General features: G+C 46.5%; 3 protein-coding genes across 9 annotated transcripts in view; 1 reads left to right on the top strand and 2 right to left on the bottom strand.

Annotated features, from left to right (window-relative positions):
* Window positions 1–9,439, top strand: part of LOC120421896 (titin homolog) — a 30,596-nt gene extending 21,157 nt beyond the window's left edge. For 2 of the 4 annotated variants that reach the window (XM_039585195.2, XM_039585194.1), the window contains exons 4-7: window positions 3,780–6,057; window positions 6,122–6,324; window positions 6,385–6,597; window positions 6,668–9,439. In XM_039585195.2, the coding sequence (XP_039441129.1) occupies window positions 3,780–6,057; window positions 6,122–6,324; window positions 6,385–6,597; window positions 6,668–8,864 (4,891 nt within the window). In that variant the 3' untranslated portion in view covers window positions 8,865–9,439. Of the gene's footprint in view, window positions 1–952; window positions 3,641–3,779; window positions 6,058–6,121; window positions 6,325–6,384; window positions 6,598–6,667 lie in introns of all 4 variants that reach the window. The other 2 variants (XM_039585193.2, XM_052710754.1) reach the window with 2 other exon arrangements.
* A 221-nt stretch (window positions 9,440–9,660) lies between these two features.
* Window positions 9,661–10,842, bottom strand: LOC120421898 (negative elongation factor E). Its single transcript, XM_039585196.2, has 3 exons — window positions 10,673–10,842; window positions 9,875–10,607; window positions 9,661–9,813 (listed from the first exon to the last, which is right to left on the bottom strand). The coding sequence occupies exons 1-3, from the start codon at window positions 10,751–10,753 to the stop codon at window positions 9,737–9,739; spliced, it is 891 nt and encodes a 296-aa protein (XP_039441130.1). The 5' UTR covers window positions 10,754–10,842; the 3' UTR covers window positions 9,661–9,736.
* Window positions 10,843–14,455: 3,613 nt separating this feature from the next.
* The window catches only part of LOC120421937 (semaphorin-1A), an 89,489-nt gene continuing 83,218 nt past the window's right edge, over window positions 14,456–20,726 (bottom strand). For 3 of the 4 annotated variants that reach the window (XM_039585245.2, XM_039585246.2, XM_039585244.2), the window contains 6 exons: window positions 18,862–19,269; window positions 18,469–18,804; window positions 17,365–18,408; window positions 16,831–16,999; window positions 16,517–16,766; window positions 14,456–16,047 (listed from right to left, as the gene is read on the bottom strand). In XM_039585245.2, the coding sequence (XP_039441179.1) occupies window positions 16,018–16,047; window positions 16,517–16,766; window positions 16,831–16,999; window positions 17,365–18,408; window positions 18,469–18,804; window positions 18,862–19,269 (2,237 nt within the window). In that variant the 3' untranslated portion in view covers window positions 14,456–16,017. Of the gene's footprint in view, window positions 16,048–16,274; window positions 16,767–16,830; window positions 17,000–17,364; window positions 18,409–18,468; window positions 18,805–18,861; window positions 19,270–20,726 lie in introns of all 4 variants that reach the window. The other variant, XR_005606048.2, reaches the window with a different exon arrangement.

Genomic DNA, 20,726 nt, shown 5'->3' on the forward strand with positions numbered 1-20,726 from the left:
ACATTTATCCAACGAGGTTCACCGAGTTGGATAAATACGAAGAGTGCTGAAAAAATCAAGTTTTGTAACGAGTTCCATACAACATTTTTTGCAATTTCAAAAAACACACACTAAGTGAAATTTTATGTCAAATTTTCATGTATTTTGTCAATAAATCGTTAAAATCAAAAAAAAATTGAAAAGTGTTACTTTTCGAAACAAGTGCTGAAAAGTATTGCTATTCGATTCTGTTATTTTTGATACAGAAAAGTAGGCTATTTCGTCGTTCAAGAATGACAGGAAAAGTAAGTAGTTTCACGACGGAATTGCAAAAAAATAATTCAGGAATCTTGGTTTTTTCATAGTTTTAAACGAAGTTATAAATTTTCAGGTAAGTTTGATAAGAGGCAATTCGTCTAGTAATCCAATCATAATATTAACCACTTTTGATATTCGTGTGGTGGTGTAGCGTTTCAATTGCCCACGACCACACCTCACTCTTGTCAAAAAAGGTAAATTTTATGATCGGATTACACGACGAATAGAATGAACTGTTTAAACCTAGTTAAACCATTGAAAAAAAATAACATTTTTTCCAGATCCTTCAGAAGATTTTACATTTAAAAGGGGTACAAAACGAGGTGGTCCAAAGCATCCAACCTTATGGTTCGAATTAATAACTTTAAAACTTTGTCGATTTTTTTTTTGCATTTTCTCAATATTTCATCACCGCCATCTTAGATCTAAAAATTCCAAATCACTAAAAGGAATGTATGGTTTGATTTTTTTATTGGGGTTCGATTATCCGAAGTGAAATTATTCCGAGGACTTCGGATATTCGGGGATCGTGACGTTTCCTTCATATTTGACATTTTCACTGGATTCAACCACAAAAGAAAGCACAATTACGCAAATACTACCATAAAATTTTTGCCGAGCAACGTACTTTATTTTCCTGATGTTTTAAAAACAGAAAACTTGTAATTACCGTGAAACCAGCTACCAGTAGAAGACATACATGAATTTAAAGTGAATATAAACAGACAATCATGTCCACCCAAGATCTACGAGGTCGCAAGTCGACCTTGCTTCAACGCTACCAGCGCAATGCCGAATCACAGGACCCGCTAAACCAACCGATGAGCACCGCACCAATGTCGAAATCCACCAGCCAACGAAGTTTGCAAAATTCTACCCTACTGCAACGACGCTACTCGAAAACGACCTCCCAGGACTTGCCACTCGGTGAACCAACTCCATCAACAAATCTCCAGCAGCAGCAGCAACAACCCTCCAAGACCAGCAGTCAGCGCAGTTTGGACCAATCTAAGCTACTGCAGCGCTATTACAAGCAAAACTCACAGGACTCACAGGATGGTTCAAGTCAACCGACGGCGCCGCAGCAACAGCAACAGCAGCAGCAGTACAGCAGCCAGAAGAACTTGGAGAATTCCAAGCTTTTGCAAAAGTACGGTCCACAGGCGAACCACTCGCAGGAGTTTACCGGTCTGGGGGCCAGGGAGAGCACTCCCGTTGCGAGGTTCCAACGCAGCGGCAGTCTGGACCAGGATCGGACGGTTAGGTCGTCGCTGCTGTCAAAGTACACGCCAAGATTTGGCAAGTCACTCGATAGGAACAAGCCGCCAGTCGGAGGTGCGGGAAGCTACAGCAACTACAGCAGTCAGCAAAGTCTCGATCAGAACATGACCCAGTCGCAAACGTTTGCCGATTATGGGAGCGACCATTTTGATCAGTACGATTCACGGAATCTGCGCAGTCGTTCGACTAGTTTGGCTCGTGGTTTGAACAGCCGCAGTATGCAACGGGAGCTGGGGCCGATGAACATTGAGATGGACAAGGAAAACGTGCCGACGGAGCCGATCACGGCGGAAACCCTGCCGATTGTCGCAACGACGGAACCAGTTGTGGGAGTCATTGCATCTGCACTCCCAATGCCAACGTTTGGGGTAATCCCGCCTACTCCGATGGTGGAAACGAGCAAACCAGCACTGTCTGTAGACACCAACAAGCTCCAACCTGTGGCTCCATCTCCAGTCACGGTACCACAACAACAACAACCGCAGCCAACCGAAGTGGAGACACCAAAACGTAAGGAACCGGTCAAGCCACCCCGCAAAGATCTAGCTGCTTCGGCGACCGTGAGTATTCCCATTCCTACCATCACGACAACCATCGCCAAAATCGATCCACCGAAGGCTCTCATCCCCACCGCCACCAAAAAGTTGGATGCTCCAGTCGTACCGAAAGACCCTTCACCGCCATTGTTCAGTAATAGGGATCGCATGGACCATTACGGAAGCGCTTCAAACCCCTCACAATCATCCCTAAAAGCACAACCACTCAAGCCGGCACCAACATTAGCTGCCACGCCAACGAACAAGAACCTGCTGATGCCGATCAGTGACCTCAGCAGTCGCCGAAGCATGACCGATCTGCGCCAAACGAAGCAAGAAGACACCAGCGCGTTCGCACTGGACATTGACGAAGCCAGCGATCGGAACGATCTGCGCGTGATCGCCAAGAAGAAGGATCCCGTCAAAAACACGCTTGCGTCGGCGTTCGAACAAATAGCGGTACTGTCCGTACCGCAGGTGTCGGATGCGTTCGAGGAGCGCGAGAGGATTGAAGAGCTCCCTCCGGATCGAAAGCTCAAGAAGCGCGATCACACGTACCATCCGTCGTTTGTGCCCAAACAGGCCAAGTTGGAGGAGGAAGAGAGGAAAAAGCAAGAAGAAAAGGCCAAACAAGAGGTCCACAAGCAAGAGCAGGAGCGAAGAAAAGAGGAAGAGAGAGTGAAGAAGGAGAACGAAAGAATGCGCAAGGAAGGTGAAAAGATGCGAAAGGAGGAGGAAAAGCGAATGAAAGAGGAAGAGAAAAGACACAAGGCGGAAGACGATAAGCGCAGGAAAGACGAGGAAAAGATGGCGAAAGAGGAAGAAAAACGACTGAAAGAGGATGAAAAGCGGAAAAAGGAAGAGGAAAAGAAGAAGCAGAAAGAAGAGAAGAAGAAGGCATCCACACAAAAGACAGCTCCAGTAGAACCGGAGCCAGCAGCCCCAGCAGAAGAAGAAACCATCGATCTTGCAAGTCACTTGGACCATTACAGCGTTTCGGTACAGCCAAGAAGCACATCAGCACCCGGGCGACCAAGATCCAGCGGAACTCCACGCGGCAGTCAAGGAGCTTTAAACAGGCAAACCCTGCCGGGAGTATCCAAGCCAATGTACGGCAGTCAGCAGAGTCTTGACCGAGGCAGCGGAATGCAATCGAAAATGTTACAGCGGTACGCAAAACGGAGCGGTTCGCAAGATTTCACTCATCACGACGGGATGCAACAGTTTGTCAAGGACGTGCACCGCAGTCAGGGCAGCCTGGAGCAGCGTGCGCCACGATCATCACTTCTCCAGCGGTACACACCGAAGCCATTGAGCGCGTCAAGTGCGACAGCTGGACAAGCAGCGGTACCACCTTCGACACCTCGCTCGACAAGCCAGGTTAGCCTGGACAAGAACCGCATCGAAAAGTCATCGTTGTTGCAGCGGTACAAACCAAAGGAAGAATCCGTGGAAGCGGATCAACGAATGGGTGCGGTGGTGTTCGCGCCAAAGAAACCTGTTAAGCATGCTACTTTTGATTATCGGTAAGCCGGAAATGTCACAAATCTATTTTTAAAATTGGGACTTACGAAACTATTCCAACAATCAAAGAGATCGTCATTTTTAAATCCTTTTTTCCACCTATCGAATCTCATAACAAACTCCTTATTCCCACACTTTCAGCGACCACGAGTACGAGCCAATTGGAGAACCCGTTGACAGCAAGCCGAGCGGAGCCTCCAGCTTGGCGCCACCTACGGACGCCCAGCAGCGTAAGCTTTCGAGCGCATCGCTGCGAGTGCCGGGAGATGACGCCGACACATTGAGCATGAACGAGCTGCAGAAGGACATTGAGGATCGCTACTTTAACCGTGCCGCTGAGGAAGAAACTCTCGAGGAGGCCACTGCCGAACCGTCGGCCGACGCGACGCAGGAGAAGACGAGCAAAATGAAGGCCGTGATGTCACGTGCTCAAGAGAGTGGTAAGAAGGCGATGGCGAGGGCACAGGAGAGCAGCAAGAATGCCATGAGCAAGGCCCAGGAAGGTGGAAAGAGCTTGCAGCAGAAGCTGCGCAAGCAAACGGACAAATTCAAAACCAAAATGTCCAACATAAACATCAAGAAGGACAAGGACGGTGCCCCGCTGGCGTCACCGGAAGTTGTCACCACTCCGGAGTTGGAGAAGTTTGACTTTACGCTTGCTGAGCCAAAGCCGGATCAAGAAGAGAACATTCAACCCGAAGTCACGGTTACCGTGGAGGACACCAACGAAATTGAACAGGAAGAAGCTGCGGCGGAAGCTGGTGCGTCGAAGAAGAAGTTCAAAGCTCCGGAATTCTCCAAGCTCAAGAACATTCACATGCCGAAACTTCAAAAGCCAGAGTTTAAACGTCCAGAGTTTACCAAGATCACTAAACCGAAAATGCCGAACATGTCAAAGTTCAAGCGTCCTGAAATGCCAAAGTTCCTGACGGAAAAGCCCGACTTTTCCAAGCTCAAGATGCCGGAGAAAATCGGCACAATCAAACTGCAGCGTAGCAAGTCGATGAAGGAACCATCGGATGTAGCTAGTGCTGCCTCGCCATCCGACGCGTCAGTTGTCGGTGACGATGCCGCAAAGAAGAAGGTCAACTATACTGACTTTAGCACGTTCCCACGGCTGCTGGACAAATTCAAGCGCCAGAAGTCCGCTCCGGGTAACGCAAGTGTCCGTGCATCAACGCCACCACCGCTGGAGTTCACCAAAGCAGGCAAGACGACCCGTCCCAAGGGCAAAACGTTCATTTCACGATGGGCCGAGAAGTCATCGGAAGGTGCCGGAAGCACAAGTCTCTTCTTCACCGGTAGCGAACTGGGCGAGCGAGAGTCCTCGGTTGAGAAGCGCATGCGTCAACGGCTAGATCGGGCTGACTTTGATACTCCCGAGCTGCCCATCACTGCCGAACAGAAGCAGCTGGAGGAGTACGACAAGGAGAATCGAGAGATTCACCTCGTGTCCGCGGCCAGACACGACGAGTTCATGAAGCGGAAACCGCCGATGGAACGGCAAGAGTCCGACCTGGCCTCTGAAGAGGAGAAGCAGTTCTGGGCGAGTTCGCTGGGCCAGAAAATCAGACAGAATATCGACATGAACAGCAACGACTTTGACTTTCTCGATGAAGACGAGCGGCTGCGCGTTGCTCGCGAAAATGAAGCCATGGGGCTGAGTGCACGTGATCGTGCTAGATTCTTGGGAGAGCCTATCGAACAGGCAGAAGATTACGAGCTGCGATCTACGACTCCGTACTCGAACAAGGAGTGCCAATCATCGACCGGAAGTTCCGGAATCCGCAGACGCAAGGGTGTTCTGGAGGAAATCGACGACGATGAATTCTTCCTGCGCCAAAAGGGAATATCCAAGGACAACATCCAAATGGGAGAGTACATCAGTTCCGCCATTAAGGAAGGACTGGGAACTCCGGTCAATGCTCTGGCAGAAATGGGACGCTACGACTCGTACGACCAGGACATGGATGCCAGCGAGCGAATGAGCATGGAATATCGTGGTGAGATGAGCTTCAACGATGAGTTCCGTCGGAATGCCGACATGTTCAAGACGTTCCCGCCGGATCGTCCCAACAGGAAGCACAAGAAGTCCTACAACGAGGAACAGTACGAGGATGATGGACAGAAGGTACCGTACGACTCGTACCAACAGGAAGAGGAAGATCTGGAGTTTTACGGACGCGATCGTAAGTATGCTAGCGAGGAGCCAAGACAGCTGGCTGCTGAAGACGAGCGCTACATGGACGAGGAAAGTCTCGGCAACGGATTCTCACGCACGGGAGCGGCTGTGCCACCTACGCCACCGAGACGCCGCAAGAAGCGCTTCCGTGATGTCACCCCATCTGAACTAGAACCATTTGCCAATGGTTTGACATCCAAACCCATTTACAATAGCTATACCTTAGGACCAGAAACGGTACATCCAAAACTGCTCTATTTTTTTAGAATCGAATAAAACTTGACTCCATGTTATCTTTTAGCACTTGTTCAACGCCGAAGTTCCGCTGGCACGCGAGGAAAGCTTCACGACTCCGCTGCCAACTCCGCGGCGATCCCGTTCGCGATCCCAAATCTCGAAGGCGTTCGATGACGACCGCACCTCTCGGGGAGCAGAGTCCTACATCTTCGGAGCCGTAGACAGTGCCATGGTGAAACGCAGCATGGATCTGTCGGAATCCAACGGGTAAGTGTCGGAGTTATGTAGCAAACCAAGTCCTACAGCATCACCTCTTTCACGTTTCAGCTATGCTACCGTGCGTAAGGATCCACCGCCACGTCCACCGGCTCCGATCCGTCGTAGGCGGTCAACGCACTCTTTGGGAGATCAACGTCAGTTCAGCACACTGCCCAACTTCCATTCGGTTTCACCGCAACGTCCGTCGCGCAACTACAGCACCATCAACCCGAACCGACCACCGCGTATGAAGTCCAACACCAATCTGGACCAAGAATCGATGTAAGTTGAGGTCTAAAAGCTGATGATCCTCAAACATTCTAACTCAATGTTGACTTCCGTTTCTTTGCAGGAGATCAGCGAGCGTCAGCAAAAATGACTTCACCGAGTACGAAGATATCGAGCAGTTGGAGGAGCAAGCCCGAATGCACCAATCGCTGGACACGGGAGCGGTCGTGAGCAAGATGAAGGACCGTCCGCTTCCACCGCCGCCACGTCCGCCGAGGGACCACAAGAAGCCCAAGCCGAAACCGGACCACGATGACCGGCACGACTTTGATGGAGGAGCGGAGAAGATCGTCGCAACGAAACCGTTTGAAAGGGTCGAAGAGGTCGAAATCGCAATCCAAACTGACCCGCTACCGGAAGACTACGAGCTGGACATTGAGGTTGAGGAAACGCTTGGATATGCGGAGGAAGAAGCACCCGCGAAGACACTTCGGGAGATTCTCAAGGAAGAACAACAGGCAGAGCAGGCTCGTGCCCGCCAACTCGCGGAAGCCACCAGCCTGATGAGAGACATTCAAAAGTTCAGAGATTCTACATCATCGCTCTCGCAGCATGGTAGTCGACCAGAAACTCCAGCAGCTGCCGCCAGCATCTTGGAACGCCGTGTCTCGGTCCCTACCGCATCCAGCATGCGCAACGACGTTCGTCCTCTCAGCAACGAGAACCTCTCCGAGCAGGACCTGGCGCACGCCGAAGACGACAAGTACATTGCGGAGCTGGTGAAGAAGTACGTATCGGAAGAGAAGGTCGTCCCAACTGAGAGTGCAAAGAGACAACAGAGAGCAGCGCCTGCATCACAGGAAATCGACGCTGAAAAACTTAGGGAAATAGAAGCCATGATTGTAAACGAGCGGGTTGAACGGGAAGAGTTCCGAGTTGTTCAGTCTGAGCCAGCTGCACCGCCACGACGAAGGTCTCTGGTAGCCTCCAGTCAAGATCTTTCCAGAAGCGTCGAAATTTCTCCCAACGTGATAGAGGAAATCGTCGAACGCTTGAGAACGAACGAGCAGCAACATATCGCCGAGTTGCAACAACTGCAGCAACAGCAAATGGAAGAAATGAAAAGACAGCAAGAGGAACAGCAGCGACTGCACGATCAGAAACTCGAAGAGCAACAGAAGCAGCTCATGGAGCAACAGAACCAGCAACTACAGGAAACGCAACAGCTCAAGGAACAAATCCAGCAACAACAAGAACAGCAAAAGGAACTGCTTTTGCAGCTGCAGCAACAGGAAAAAGAGCGTGAATACGCCCGCGAGCAAGCCCAACAAAGAGCCAAGGAACTCGAACAGCAGAGAATGCTTGAACTGCAACATCAGCAGCTTATCCTTCAGCAGCAGGAAAAGGAACGCGAACATGCCCGAGAACTGGAGCAACAACTGGCAAAGGAGCTGGAGCAGCAGAGAATACGTGAAACTCAGCGGATTCATGAGCTCGAGATGCAGCGGGCGCGCGAAGCGGAACTTCTCAGAGCCAAGGAAGCTGAACTGCTGAGAGCGAAGGAGGCAGAGTTGTTGCGAGCGAAGGAAGCTGAGATGCTCCGAGCAATGGAAGCCGAAATGCTGAGAGCAAGAGAGGCTGATCTGTTGAGAGCCCGTGAAGTAGAGTTGCTAAAAGCGAAACCAGTCGAGCCGAAGGAAGAAGGAGAGGCAGCACCTCCAGCGGAATCAACAACCGTCACTGTTTCAGAAGCTCAAGAACCATCCAACGCAGCCAGCGAAGAACCGAAGGAAGCACAACCACCAGCAAGACCTCCACCACCGCGGATAAGTCCCCAACCTCCGATGACGCCGACCCAACAGTTCCCGTACCAGGAATACATGCCGTACTCTCTTTCGCCCCAGCCTACACCGTTCTTCTCCGGCCGAAACTATTCCGACGATGAGGGCGCAGGCCTTCCGCAGGCCCCACACAGACGCCGGCGCCAGCACCGTTCACGACGGGAATCTACCTCGGAGGAAGAGTTCCAGCGTGATCAGCGCAAACAACGCCACGGAACACGCTCGCCAGAACCGACGATTCCGGCTCTGGGCGGTCAGCTGATCCGTGCCTGCGGAAACTCGATCCGCGAAACCGGCGACGAGCTGATGACGATTCTGCGTGCCAGCAGCAAGGATGAAAACAAACGCGATCTGCACATTGCCCTCATCATCCTGATCGTCATCGTGGCCGGACTGATGGCACTCGGGATGAGTGCCGAGAGGGACGTCCATCACCACCATTGGGATTACTTCAATCCGCCCGGTAACGGACGGGCCTAAGCCGGAAATATCATTAAACTTGTAGATTTTGGTGGAAACATTTTTTAGAAGTCGCTTTTTATCATCATTACGAATACAGTAGCTATTAGTGGACAATTGTTAACTCTTGTTGAAACTTAGGCCGTTACGATTTAATTTATCAATTACTACAATCTGCATTTTAACGATTTCTAAACAGTAGAATTTGATCTTAAGATGTTCAAACGTCATCTTCATTCAAGCCCCGCATCCTACTAATGCCAGCACTTTGTTACTTAACCTAACTGTAATCTTTTTTCCGGAGAATCCCGCACACAGAATCTCATTCGGCAGTCGAGAACAGTAATCGAATTTTTTTTGCAAAATCTTTGTACAGTAGAATGTAGTGTCGAAAGCAAGATCAGCAAGAACACAGGAAACATGAAGAAAAAGAAGAAGTCGAAAACCACGAGTTACAGTACTAGTCAATACAATTTTATAAAAACCATTTAAAAAAAATCGAAGATCTGCGCGAATCCGGCCTTCACTGTTAATTTATTTGTTTTTGTATCATAATCACATCTAGAAAAAGTGAATAAATGATTTTTGACAACAAATTGTGTTATTAATTCTTTTCGAATATTGGAAACCCACAAAAAACAGTTTTTATTTTTTATTTTTCGAAGATAGACAAGGGCTCGTGCATGAACAACGTTCCCTTTAAATTTAAATTTTTTTGCCCTCGCCAAGTGAACAATCCTTGACGACAACCCCATTGTTTTTCAGCTGCCTGATCTCCCATGAGGCCGTGATATTTCACCGGAAAAAAATCCCCTCGCAGCATTGCTTCCTTCACAGTAAGGGAAATACATTTGTTTCAAGATAAAGTGTATATCTACATACCATTCATGTAATTAGAAAATGTCATCGTGATCGTAACAAACCAGCTCACGATTATCCTTGTGCTTGCCTTTCTGGGATCGATTTGTAGCTGTAAAAAAGAAAAGATGCAATTTATCATGCAAATAACTGCAACAAGTTGCAAAACTTACCCAGCGCAGACCACGCAGCCGACGAACCGGCATCGTTGATCGGGTTGATCTGGGGCTGTCTGCGGGCCAGCTGCACCTGCAGCTGAATGCCACCGACCGTTTTGCTGTGAAGGTCCGAGATAGCGCGGTCGGCCGACTCCGTCTTAGAGAACGTTATAAACCCGCGACCCTTTTCAATTTCCATTGAAATGTTCAAAATTTCCCCAAACTCGCCAAAGTGTTTCTTCAAAAAGTCCTCCGTCACCTTGTTTCCGGACACGTAAACCGTATTTCCGGAGCGGGGCTTATCCCGAGGTGAATCTCCGGCCTTCAGGGATTGCTCCTCGCGGTCGCGCTCGTTGGCAAACTGTTGGTACAGATTCTGCACCCGCGGCGGTTCCTTCTCGACCGGGGTGTCCGGACTGGACGACGGGTTTGCAGCGGTCGGTGTGGTCGGCGTCGAGATGACCGACGGACTAACCGGATTCGTAGCCGGAGGAGTTTCCACGGACGAGAACGACTGATACTGAGCACCAGGACTGGATTCCTGGTGAGACCGCTTTCGCTCCTGACCCTTCGGACGTTTGAATGAACTTTCCTGCTTGATTTGCGGTTTTTGAATAGCTTGGATGGCACCACTTTTGAGGAGCTTTCGTGCCACTTCGCGTGCGTCCCGAGCATCGGCCGGTCGTTTTGGAATGAGATTCTTTTCCGTTTCCTGTTTGGGCGCTTTCAGAGCTTGGAGGGCCTTTTTCTGTTGAAGGTGAAAACAAGAAAAATATTGCAACGAAAGCCGGTGACGATAATTAAACAACAAACCTTCTTTTTCAGTTTGGCGTATTTAGCTTGGAGCATTAACTCCTCCTCTGTTAAATTCGACGGGAAATGAATGTACACCATTTTTTTACAATTAAATTCTTCAATAAAGTTACGATTTTTTCACTGAAACACTCCAACTATTTTTTACTGTTTACAAACATTTATGACGTTTGAAACAGAAGCGGGCTTACTTCACGCACACATTGCACGGTCAGCAAAAAGTAGTCAAAGACAAAATCGTTTTGGAACGGGTTGTACCCAATTTTGAGTTGAATTATGTGAAAAGGGAGCGTTCTTTTATTACGTAACGCAGTAGGGGGGGAGGGGGGGGGGTCGGAGGCCGTGTTACGCTCCATACAATTTTTTTAAAATTTGTATGGAAATTTTGTTACGAGGGGGGGGGGAGGGGGTCTAAAAGTCCGATTTTTCGCGTTACGTAATAAAAGAACGCTCCCTAAAGGAATAGGGTCCTAAAGACCAATGTAAATTTCCATGTACCGTAAACTGGGGTGACTTTGATAGCCCGGGGTGACTTTGATAGGTTTTTCAAATGCCCGTCAAATTAATATCTAAACATTTTTGAGAATTTTGAGTATGTAAGCATTAAGGGATAGCTTATTATCGAACATATATGCAAAAATGTGACTGTTACATTGGATGTATCAAAATTAGTGGCCAAATCAAATTTCTATCAATGTCACCCCGGGCTATCAAAGTCACCCCAGTTTACGGTACAACGTAAAGCGGTATACGCACTTCGGAAGAAACCGGTCAAGAAAAAAATCAAATGGGCAGCAGCGGCAGCTAAAGCAAGCCAGAGAGGGTGAAGAAAAACCCCAAGAAATCACTCCCTCTCCTTTGTTCTGCTGTTCGTGAAGCCATTTCTTGACCCCTTTCCTTCCGATCAGCGTACTAGCCTTAAAGGTAAAAAACACGATTAAAAATTATTTCTTCTCACGTTTATCACTTTATTTTAATGCAAAAAAAAAAAAATGACAGTCCAACATTAGGACCAGTAGGACCTTTTCTGTCAAGATGGGCCGCGAAGTTGGTACTAGATTTTTTAACTAATTCTGACGATATTTAGCCAGTTGGGCAACACTCAAGACATTTTTTAAATCATCAGGATTGAAGTTTCCGGTTAAAATCAGACAATGTCTCGGCTTCATATGGTCCATCCTAGAAAATTGAAAAATCCGGGTTGGACTTGGGAACTAAAGTAGAGATAAAAGTGACCAGAAATTAGCCAGGGCTTAGAATACGTTTAAAATTCGGCCACTTCTGTCCTCTTGGTCCACACGCCTTCCCAAACAACCACACACAAAAAAATATTACTGTATTGACAAAAGTAACTTATTTTTTATTTAAAAAGTTGCTAAAATTTGCTCGAGGGAAAGTTTTTATCTTGTGTTAAAAATGAAAACTTTTACTGGTAAAGATTTTTTAATCTCCTTACTAACTGATTTAAAAGTTATAACACTTTGGTGGGTACGGTGCACCGCGATGGTGCTGATGAGTCTAGGACGCAAAGCAAAGCCGACGCGGAAACCTTTGTGAACCAAACAGCAGCACCATCGAAAGAGGGTGGTGTGGGTGCGGGGCGAGATCGTGTGCTCGAAAAGGACGAGGCCAGCTTCCTGCAGGAACTGCAGCTGTTCCAACTCCGGAATGGGTAAGAAGGAAGCTTGGGTGTTTTGTGGGGTTTGTGATTGATTGTGTTTGTTTTTGTAGGATGGGAGGTAGGAATGTGGATTCGCACCGGTTGTATTCGGTGGTAGTGGCCCGGGATTGGTGGTCAATTCCCGCGATGACTGGGGCGAGATTATCGAGGAGATGGCGCTACCGAAGCGTCGCATGAACAACGAGTTTACGTTCAAGAAAATTAACGTCTGAGATCCGACGAGGACGACGAGAAGCGGCATAATCGAAGGTGGTCAGCGCAGATGTTGCACCCGGTGCCGGCGGTTTACAACACCGGTGAGTATTGAGAATGTGTGCAGTGGTTAGCCAACTTCACTAACTTCCATCTCTTTTAGCAACTTTCCGCCCACAAACGCTCACCTCGCGACGGCGCAGCCGTAAAATCTGTCATTCTCGAAGGAGGATGAAGTGCTCAAAATCGAATTCTGTTCCTAGGGCCTCATCAACCCCATGTTCCGGATGCGCTTCCAGGATCGGGAACTCCCCGTTCAGGCACATCACTTCCTAGTCGGGAAACGTCGACCACCCTTCCCGAATCAACGGCCAACTCCAAGACTGTCCTGATGAAGGCCAGTAAATCTGTTTGAGAAGTTTCTTAATACGTACATTTATGAAAAAATCTTTCTTTCCTCATAAAACACTAGAAAACTTAAAAAGAACGCTTTGATCAATGCGTTGATATCGATAATCGGCTGTGTGGCAAGAAAAAATCTCTTCAATACTTGGATATTTTGAAAACTAATGATAGCAAAACAACTAGGCAGGTGTAAAATGCACTTTAAAACACTTTTTTCATTTAAATGTTTGGTTTGTTCGAACGCGAATCAGTTCAGCTCTTTGTTGCGTTGGGTTCAACGATCAACGACAGCGTTGACGTTGATTCAACGAGTAACTGCATTGGTACCTACTGATTTAACATTTCAGCATAAAAGAAAAAATACAGTTTTTTTTCATTTAGAGATTAAAAACAGAGATGTGAAGAGCGAGTTATGGCGCTATAACCACGGGAAATAGTGTCATGGGCATTCATGGAAATATAATGTCCCATCCCAGAGAGTCCCGGAGTACCAAACCTTCTTAGCATGGTACTCCCAACGAATACAACCAAATCTCGGAGCGTATGGTGGTGTGTCCCCACGCTTCTTCCTCCCCTGTCGATTCAGAATTGTGTTGTTGTTCGAACACTCTGTGCTCAAACTCAACCCACTTCAAAACGAATCATGTCTCTGCGATACGGCTTTACGCAGTAGGCCTGGCCGCTTTAACGCTTGTGATGTTTCAATGCATTTCTTATGCAATGGCGCACTATAAATGTTAATAAATGACAAGAAGAGTGCTAGGCGTCATCTAACCTAAGGCACTCTCCAGGATCCCTTCGAAAGATTGGCTGCGCTAGGGTCTGATTAGATTAGATTAGATGAGAGATAAAAAAACAGAGATGTGAGCCGGTAACATAGAGTGAAACTTTGGCATCTGTCATGGTAAACTTTACAGAACCTTGACAAAAAGTTTAATCACTGACGAAGTGGTTTAACTCCATGTTGCACTAACAACATCTCGATACTTTTAACATGCAATGTCACGCTTGCTCAGACTCAGGAATTGAATAAAACAAAATTGAGTTTTTTCGTTATTATTTTTTGTAAAAATTGTGCCAAGAAGTTAGGCAAATGTATAATTCCGCTTTAATTTCGGGAAATATTTTATTTCGGGAAATTCCGGGAATTCTCGGGAAGTTTTTTACCGGGACTGGAAATTGGACGCTCTACTAAACAGCAAAAATAAATATGTTGGAGTTTTAGGGAACAATAAATTCGTTCAAATTCTTCAGAGCGCTTCGCAGTCTTGGAAGAAGAATATTGAAAATAAATCACCAATGTTTTTTTTACAATTTATTACCATGAGGGCCTCGTGGCGCGGTGATTAACGGCTTCGGCTGCCGATCCCTAAGTTGCTATGGGGCGCGGGTTCGATTCCCGCCTTATCCTCCTAGCCTTCTATCGGATGGGGCAGTAAAACCTCTTTGGTTGTGCTAACGGAATGGAAATGTTTCTTTTTGTTCTAGGTTGAAACAACAAATAGTGTAACTTTTAAAATGTTTATTATGTAAATTTTTGTATCCATATATTTACAATCATAACAATTTTACATATCCATAGTTACGTCATTTTATACGTTAAGTTAACCTAAAACGTGAAACATACTGCTTTTTGCGCAGAATTTAAATCTTCACCTGCGCGTTTCCAAATTTTACACAATCAGATAAATTTAGAAAATAATTTGTCTATTTGCCAACTAAATTTGCTTAGATTAAAATTCGTGACAAAACCGCTCTTACAGCGAACATAATGCGTAAAATCTAATGTCGATCATTCTTGCTTGCACTAATGTCTATCTAACCGCTATCCTATAAATTGCTAGAGTTTTCTAAAATAATACAAAAAAATACTCAAGAATATCACATTTTTTGTTCATTAAACTAAGCATAAATATGTTAAAAATCTGTCCTCACATGCTCTTTACTGTGACATAGCCTAAATCTGGTTGAAATGATATGAGCTCGGGAAATGAGTACGTCAAGTAACAAAGAAGATAAATCATACAATTGCTAATTGGATGGACGTTGTTTTTTTGTTTTGTTCATACTGATCCAGCATATATTGCTTTCGTTTGTTCGCTCGATTTGTTGTCTGGAAAAGGTGGGTCAATTATGAACTAAAAATACCTAACTGGAAAATATAATTGCCTTCTGTTTCGCTGTTTAAAATACATTTTGCAGAGTATTTTCGCTTGAGATTCTTGAGCAATTGTAACGAACTAAAACAAAAAATATTGTGATCGAATATGAATAAGATATGCGCCTTGCATCGAATGTTCGTTTCTGTTCGTACGCGTGGGTGCGGCGGATTCTTTTTTTTCTTCTTTAAAATGTACGAACTAATCGCTAAGTCATTAATGTAATGAAGGATGCCAAAGTGCGTGCACACAAGTGGTGCCAAATTTTCCGCTTCCGGATGAGTTATTTTTTTTTTGTTTTTACTATAAAGGCAACCGCGAGCTTGGCTCGCACTTCACAAGCGTGGAAGAACGAAGCGCTTTTTTTTTGTTTGGAAAAGTTGACACCACTGTTGCTGCACCGTGTTGTAAATATATTGTTGATTCGCTTCTCGCTACTGGAAAGTTTTGTTCGTTTGTTAAGCCGTATTCTCTAGTCTGTGTAAAATGTATTACTTGCTTCGTGAAAGGCGTCGACTTGATCGGGTTTCTGTGTTTTTTTTTATTTGTAGTTAAAAAATAAGTCTGAGGTCGAAGCAAGCCATGGCTTGAGGTTCTCTAACCGCGGATTTTCGACCAGTCTGAAATGGGCACATGTTTGGGTTTTTCATTGTTAAGGCCTCGTTTTAACTAATTTCAGTAGATAAGCGCGGATAGGCAGGCATTTCGGGGCTGGGGTTGTGCTAGGCACGCAGTCTATCGCGGAACGTTTTGCTACAAATATCATTCGACTGTAGTTGCTTTTTTTCCCTCCGTGCATACTGTGACACTCGTGGCAATCATTCACGCACGCGCGCGCAGCAAATCACACTCCGTTTTGTTCACATTTTTACTCTTTCACACCAACCTGTTTTATTCACAATCTTCTTCTAAGGCTTGAACGTCTTCAACTGACGAGTCTGTTGGGAAAAGAAAATCTTGTTGCGATTACATGCCGGTTTTCATTGCGGGGTTCTAGTCGTGCTTTGTGTAGTTTGTTGGAAGCGTTTTGTTGGTTTGTTTATATGGCGTTTAAAAGTTACGAATGAAACGTTGGCCAAAAATGTGTGAAGTACTTGATGGTCAATTTGAAAGTTTGCAATTATTAACATAATTAACACAGAATAGACATTAATCATCCCTGTACCTTGTTTCGCTTAGTTGAAGTAGAAGAGACATCCACAGGCAGAGAGAGGTGAGAGAGAATTTTGCGACCCATTGCGGTGATTATCCGGAGTGGTGACGATTATTGCAACTTTTTTTTCGATTGCATAGTAGTAGATAAACCGAAAAATATAGTATGTAGTGCGCGGCACTAGCAGCGTTTCGAGCAGTTATTAATCCCAATCACCGAAAGCAGTCTTACTATCAAATATACGTCTTCTTCACCTTCTGCAGCGTCCCCATGCCTTTGCTGATGTCCTTCTCGAGGTTCTCCGTTGAGTTTTTACACTCGACGCTTCGATCCTTAAAGTCGAAGTCGATGTTGTCCTTCATGTTGTTCTGATGGTGCTGTTGCAGTTGCTGCACGATCGCTTGCTGCTGCGTAGCGTACTGATTCGTGGTGTTCATCAGCAGATTTACGTCCTTTCCGCTGGTTCTGTTCTGTGAAAGCATGCTCAAGTTTTTCGCGTGATGCCTATTTCGAAAGAAACAAAACGTTAATTCAAAGTTCTCAAACAAAACATACTCGCTCAACGTACCAGTTCAGCTGATTTCGGTGCTCTTTGCCATGAAATGACTGCTTTTTCATTACGTGTTGCGTGATAAAGTAGCCCAGGATCATGCCAACTATTATCGAAGACACCATAATAATGATGTAGAGCTTCCAACCAAGCGAAGCCACGGAGATGTCGTCCTTGACGAGGGGATCTAAAAAAAGATCAAAGACTTGATATAAATTTCAAATATTTTAAAATATGTTATCAAAAATAGGTAATGAACACATTTCAATTTTTCTGTTTGAATTTATCTACACTGTGTTTAACGTGTAAACTTCCTTGTCATTTTGACAGTTTGCGATGCGGTCATTTTGAAAACGGCAATCAAACACGTGTTCTGTTGTGTAAAAACACCGAAGTTGTAAGTAAATTGGAGAACAAACTATACGAGCAGAACAAAATGTAAGTTAAATGACATTTATGAACAATGTGCTAAGTAGAAACACTTTTAGAGCTTTTAGACTCACACTCAAAATCGAAATGTAACAATAAAGAAAACCATCCACAATTCCTCACCTGTCTTATGGTGATACTGGTGCGATCCGATCTTGTTCGTCAGATCGTTGCCCTCGATCGAAGTCATCGAAATCTCGTTATCAATGTCGATCGGGCCAACCGACGAAACCGTTCCCCGCGTCGATTGGATAATCACCACGTTCTTGGGCTCGCTGCTGGTTTTCTCCTTCTCCGCCGATCCGGACCCATCAACCCGTGTGTACAGGTCGTTATCTTCGACCTTGTGCTGGCGCTGGTCCCGCTGGTCGTACTTTTTGCAGATATCGTTCACGTTGCTTCCGTCCAGTCGCTGGAACAACTTGTCCGAACTGCCAGTAACCTCTCCCACCGTACGGCACTCCCGGTTCACATCGTCCCAGGCACAGTACGGATCTTGAAGTTCCAGACACTTCCGGCAAGATTTAAACTCGTGCTCGTTGCAATTGCTGAGCGGAAGTGAAATGATCTTTCCGTTGCTGATCACAATCAGTTTCTTATTCTTTTTCGAAATTGTAATTTCGTTGACCTTTGTTCCCAGCGGGAACGCTTGAGTTTCACTGAGAATTACCGTCTTGACTTCTTCCGTCGTGTTCGACGACAACACGTTTACGAACTTGATCACCTTTCCGTCGTTGGTTCCGACAAACACCACATCGTATGTGGTGCCGTCAAGAGCTTCCACCTGAGGATCGACGGTGATCGCCGACAAACGGTACAGCAGACTGACCCGGGTGAAGAGAGGTCGCGAGTGCAGCGACTGCACGGACATGTCCATCAGGGTGTTCATCTTGACAAAGTTTACCGATGCTTTTGGCAGTGTTCGACTGTCGTCGACGCACTTACCGGGCCGCGGTTCCGGAACCTGGCTCTGCGGCACCTGCATCCAGTTGGAGTGCATGTCACGCTGCGATTTAAACGGACCCTCGAAGGTGTCCAGGATGTCCTGGATGGAAAAGGCGCAAACTGCCGACCCTCCGATGGCGTTGTCCGGAGTCGTCATGATCGCGTAAATGATCTGATTCCGAACGCCGCCGTACAATCCCTCGATCGTTTTTGTGGTGGATTCTGCAATTGAATTAAATGAGTTAAATTTTGAACAAGTTGCAACAATCAAACTAAACTTACGGATTTCGTCGAAATAAAACGGATATTCGCCGGGAATCGAACAGTTAAGGCGAGCCTTCACAAACGAGGTCCAGCGATCGTTCAGCGGGTGCGGTCCACCCTTGTCGTTTTTGCAAACTCGGCTCACGCGCGAGTAGATCGCTTTGCCACAGTTCATGTACTCGACAGCAATCTCCCGGAAGAAGAACAGCACGTATCCGTTGTGCTCGACGGCACTCACAAAGGCCGGCTGGTTCAGCTGTTTGCTGTCATACTGCTCCGTTCGCTGAGGTTCCCGGTAGATCAGGGGATCCGCACCGGAGAAATCGGCTACCGTTGCCGAGTACAGATGACCGTCTGAGAAAGGAGTCCGGGTTAGAATTTGGTAAAATGCGTTTGGTTTCAAGAACTTACCAGTAAACACATAAGTGCTGTTATGGAGCGGATTGTAAGGACACCGTCCTAGAGCTTCCATTTCATTGTTATCGTACACAATCGATCCATCGCTCGGCAGTACGTTGTAGTACCGGCAAAGCGGCTTGTACGAGTTGGTTCCGCAGAGCATAACTCGATTAGCGCCGACCCGAGCGTACACTCGGATGTAGTTCTGGCAGTCTTGATCAAGTTTACCCTTGAGCGTGCACAGCTCCCGGTGCGCGTCCGAGGACGACCACATGACCCGTTGGTTCGGGTTCTCGATCAACCGATCGAGACTGATGTTGTACAGGGCATTACGGGCCCCGATCAGGATCGAACCCTCGTCCTGGTCCAGCAACTTAAAGTAATCAGTACTGTTGCCGAAAAAGGCTGGTATCGTGTTATCTGGAAGGAGAGAAAGCACACAAAACAGGGTAAAGATCAGAACTACGAGATACCCGCGGGCGCGTTCACGGTTGAATTTAGAAATTCAAATTTAATCAATTAATAATCGTGATTGCGTTCGAAACGGTGGTGGTACAGATGGAACGAACGGGTGGATCAACGGGGGTCAAGTGTGTGTCTTGTATGGTGGCACTCAGAAACGACATCCGAATACATTAGTATCGATAAAACATATAGATATGGAACCCGTACGAGCATAGATGGCATCGTTTCGTCTCGCGAAGAGTCGAGCAGCGACGACGGGTGGGATATAGTTGAGAGGTGATAAAATGAATCTTTTTGTGTCTCTTTTTTTCTATTCGGTGCTATTTTGGGCTCGGACGACGGTGGGAACATTTTTTTTGGCTATATTCGCAAGAGGTCACCTTAAGTGGTAGGTGAAATATTGACAATAAATTAGTATTTTGTGTAGAGCTTTTGAAGATATGTATACTATACCTTAAGCATAGTTAACATTGAATTTATTAGACAGATCAAAGTCTACATAGGAAATGAAGTCTTGTATTTTTGATCCTAAGTAATATCTGATAAACCACATTTTTGTCAGCCAATCAATTACTCCTCTCAAATGCAATCCGATCTACTTGATTGCTCAATTATTGTCGTCATGCTTATCAACTCTTTATGCACCACACACTAATCAAACGATCAGTGACGACCTTTGCCTGCGCGCACCTCAAGATCATCTTCGACTCGACCATCATCAACCACGATCACGATCCTCGTCGTTGACTAATGTGTCCAACACTTGATCTCGCGCGTCCTCCGGCCATGTTTCAAAATGGCAGCCACGGATCGCCGCATCTCTCACCCTCGACTCATCTCTTCGCTGCATGCAGATCACAGCAGTAGGCCATACTGCCTTAAGTGCCGCTCGCGAGGGCTTCGGCGACCTCAGCAGGTCTTGACACCCGAAAAAGTTCGACTCAAGTGGGCGCACGCATTAAAGTGTTTTGACAGATGAAATGGTTCTGCGGCGCGGTAATGTCCTCTTCGACGGGGATCTTCATCACCATCGCACTCGAATCGAAAATGTGAGGAATTCGAATCTGAGCACCACCCGTTGCCCAATGTGTTGTTGTTTGCCGCAAGTGCAACGTATTCCGCGGGGAGGACGGATAAATATTTGCTCAAGGAAAATGACCTTTTGCGTGTACGCGCCGAAAAAATAACATCGCCATCCAAGTCACCGTCGTAAAAACGCGCAATGTATTATTTTGATGAGATTCCGCGCGAGTGGATCGTGGATTCGTTGCCCTGGCAACGACAAGGTCAGGTTGCTTTTTTTGTGCTTTCTTGATCTCGGCTCAAGATGTGTGAAACAAGCGTGCTGCACCTTTATTGCGAGATTGATACTTTTTTTTGGAAACGACCTTTAAATTCTTCATGGGGTGCTG

This window comes from Culex pipiens, chromosome 3, assembly GCF_016801865.2.
Source record: "Culex pipiens pallens isolate TS chromosome 3, TS_CPP_V2, whole genome shotgun sequence".
NCBI lineage: Eukaryota > Metazoa > Arthropoda > Insecta > Diptera > Culicidae > Culex > Culex pipiens.